We start from the raw sequence: 2916 nt of genomic DNA, 5'->3' as shown, positions 1-2916 counted from the left end.
GCGTTTAATGATCCACGGTGCGGCAGCTGCTAGCTAGCGTCAGGACCACCTAGCTTAGCTGTGGCTACTGAGGTTCAACCAACAGGCCTCCAAGCTTCCACTCACTAAAGTCACTTTGTGGTAGAACCTGCCAAATGTTAAAAATAGTTAAATTACTATATTATTGACACCATTCCAGTATATTTTTAATCCAAGTTGTTTAATAGGTAATAACGTTAGTCGAGCTAATAAGTTACAGCAGCAACTGACTTAGCTTTTTCACGGCCAGCTAGCCATTTGATCAAAAGCAAAGTTTGTTGGTTGAGCTGTCACTCATCCAATATTCATTTATATGCCATTTTGTCTGTACCCTTCTCCGCTAACCTTGCTATCGACATGGGCATTATAATGCAATGTTCAGCTAGCGTGAGCTACTGTGTTGTCGTTAACGCAGGGAAGCTAAACCACGATAGCAAGGGTTAGCTAAACAAAGACATCAGCTTTTGGATGGTCGCTTTTTAGTGACAAGCTTGGCTCAGATAGTGACAACAGACATTTTAACCATTAGAGAAAGACTTAATTACTGAAGTAAGGTCTGGCTGGACAACAGATGATTACATTTTAAGCTGTTATCTGTTTTCCTCACTCACCATTTCTTGCGGTTGGTTGCACACAGAAAAAAAAAACCCACCTCCACTGCACAGCGGCAACTGTGAGATCACAGCAGCACCAAGAGCTGCGACTCCGAAGTCAGCCAGCAGATGGTGGCACCTTCTTCTTCACCGTCTTCTTCTATTAGTTCAATGGCGGATTGCAACCATGACTTATAAAGGTGCAAACCGCCACCTACTGTACCGGAGTATCAGTAGTGTTTTACACGTACGAGATTTTGCAGAAACAGATGCAAGTTATAATTACAATACAATAATTATAGAACTACGTGTAAGAGAAAAACACAATGTGGCAGTTGTTTGCATGTGCATTTATATACATATAAAAAAAAGATTACAAGTTTTCTAAATATATATGTCAGTATGCGCAATATGTAAGTTTGTGGGGTGAAAAGTATCAGTGGGGGTCCCGGCCTTTGTTAATAATAAGGCCATCTGCAGATGGAAGAAGCTGTTCTTGTGGCGGGAGGTTTGTGTCCTGATGGACTGCGGCCTCCTGCCGGAGAGTTACTGAAACAGTTTGTGTGAGTATCTAGCAAAAGTTATGTTAGATCAGACTACTTTACAACATAAAAAACAGCTAAAAAACAACAACTAAATCCTATAAGATTACCCTAGATCTTGCAGTACCATAGACTACCCAAGTATTGCACAACAGTTTTCTTTGTCCCCTTTACATTTCCTTCCTGCCTGACTTATCTTTGGACTTGGCCGTATCTTCTCTACCCTACCTTTCCTAAAACCGTATATGTTCTACACTTTGTGATTTTTCATTCCAAACATTCATCTGATTGACTTTTTAACTAATAAAAATAATGTTTTATTTAACCCTGTGTGGTTAAAACTGTCACCTCCTGTCTGTTCCTTCTAATCACATCCTGTGCATTGATTGATTTGTGCACACTGTAATATTTATTTACTCTATTATCCATGTCCCACCTGTCCTGCCATTTCATCATTTCTTTTTTGATTATCTTAGCTATTCCTTTACCAAAGGGTGCATTTATGACATAATTTGTCCTGGTTGATTTAATTTTTTAAGGTATTTTGTCTGCTTTCTCATTCTCTTTTATACCTACATGAGCAGGCATGCAGCAAAATCTTACATCTATCCGGAGCATCTGTAATCTTAACAAACTCCGATGGATTTCTAGCATTACATCTTCTCTATTGGATTTTACATTTACATTTACTCATTTGGCAGACGCTTTTATCCAAAGCGACTTACATTTGAGGAACAACATACAAGCATCATTATATTCTGAATACTGTAAAGGGCTGTTACAGAATCAACACATTGCACCTCTCTGTCTGGTTCTTTTTTTAATGGTGAATTGCAGCACAGCATTATCTCCAACTCCAACTGTAATCCACTGTGTCTTCTAAATAGGGGAAGTTAAAAAAAATAAAAATTTTCTAAAGGTCTGTGTGTTTAATCCCTTTTAAATCCCATTCGTTCCTTTATATCTTTTATTTGCATTTAGGACAAACAAAGATTGAAGGAATAGTTAAGTATGTTCCAGTCTAATCCTACTAATTACTCATCTGTCCCATTTTTCCCAAGTAATCTTCCCACTACTACATCTGAATCCTACGTTTGAATCTGAAATTGAATAATTAGAAGATGTAAGTAGGTTACAAAATCTCACAGTTGTATGTTGCAGCTCAGTATACCAGCACAATTCAACATAGAACATATTTGTTTAAGTATTTAGGTTTCTTCTGGAGTTTGATCCCTCCCTTTGTACAGTTCTGTACGATCAAAACCCTTTTAACAGCACTGAGCAGAGCTTACATGCATCAGACCAATTATAAACCACGTCTCCCTCCCTAGTGAACAAACAGGTGTTTCTTTTCACTGTGTGTGAGGACTTATTTTCTTTTACATTTGTCCATCTGTCACCACAGTTAATTGTGACAGCTGAACTGACCACAGCTGAGACATACAAATCAAACCAGCTTAAGATATTTACGATGTGACATTTGTTGGGGCCAAACAAATGTATTTTCTTACATCTGGAGAATAACATTTGTAGGCCGGGGCACCTCTGCAGCACTTCTTTATAATGCTGTTTTTACATTACATTTATTCATTTAAAACCTGGGACTCTCACACTAAAGGCGTGTGTCTTATCCACTACGCCATCACCACACCTACAGTTTCTGCAATTTCGATTAATTGTGCAGCCCTGTGTATGACACTGTAGCCTTGGACAGCTCGTCAGCAGCTGCTTCAAAAACTGTGAAAAAGTAAGAATTAAATAAA

General features: G+C 38.4%; 1 protein-coding gene across 2 annotated transcripts in view; it reads right to left on the bottom strand.

Annotated features, from left to right (window-relative positions):
* Window positions 1–720, bottom strand: part of elob (elongin B) — a 5265-nt gene extending 4545 nt beyond the window's left edge. The window contains exon 1 of one of the 2 annotated variants that reach the window (XM_046036026.1): window positions 671–720. Coding sequence is in view for 1 of the 2 variants with exons in the window: in XM_046036010.1 (XP_045891966.1) it covers window positions 630–632 (3 nt within the window). In the remaining variant the exon portion in view is untranslated. Of the gene's footprint in view, window positions 1–629 lie in introns of both variants that reach the window. The other variant, XM_046036010.1, reaches the window with a different exon arrangement.
* Between the last annotated feature and the right edge of the window lie 2196 nt (window positions 721–2916).

Source organism: Micropterus dolomieu, linkage group LG02 (assembly GCF_021292245.1).
Source record: "Micropterus dolomieu isolate WLL.071019.BEF.003 ecotype Adirondacks linkage group LG02, ASM2129224v1, whole genome shotgun sequence".
Lineage (NCBI taxonomy): Eukaryota > Metazoa > Chordata > Actinopteri > Centrarchiformes > Centrarchidae > Micropterus > Micropterus dolomieu.
The sequence above is the reverse complement of the archived record's forward strand: the minus strand, read 5'-3'. Positions and strand labels throughout refer to the sequence as shown.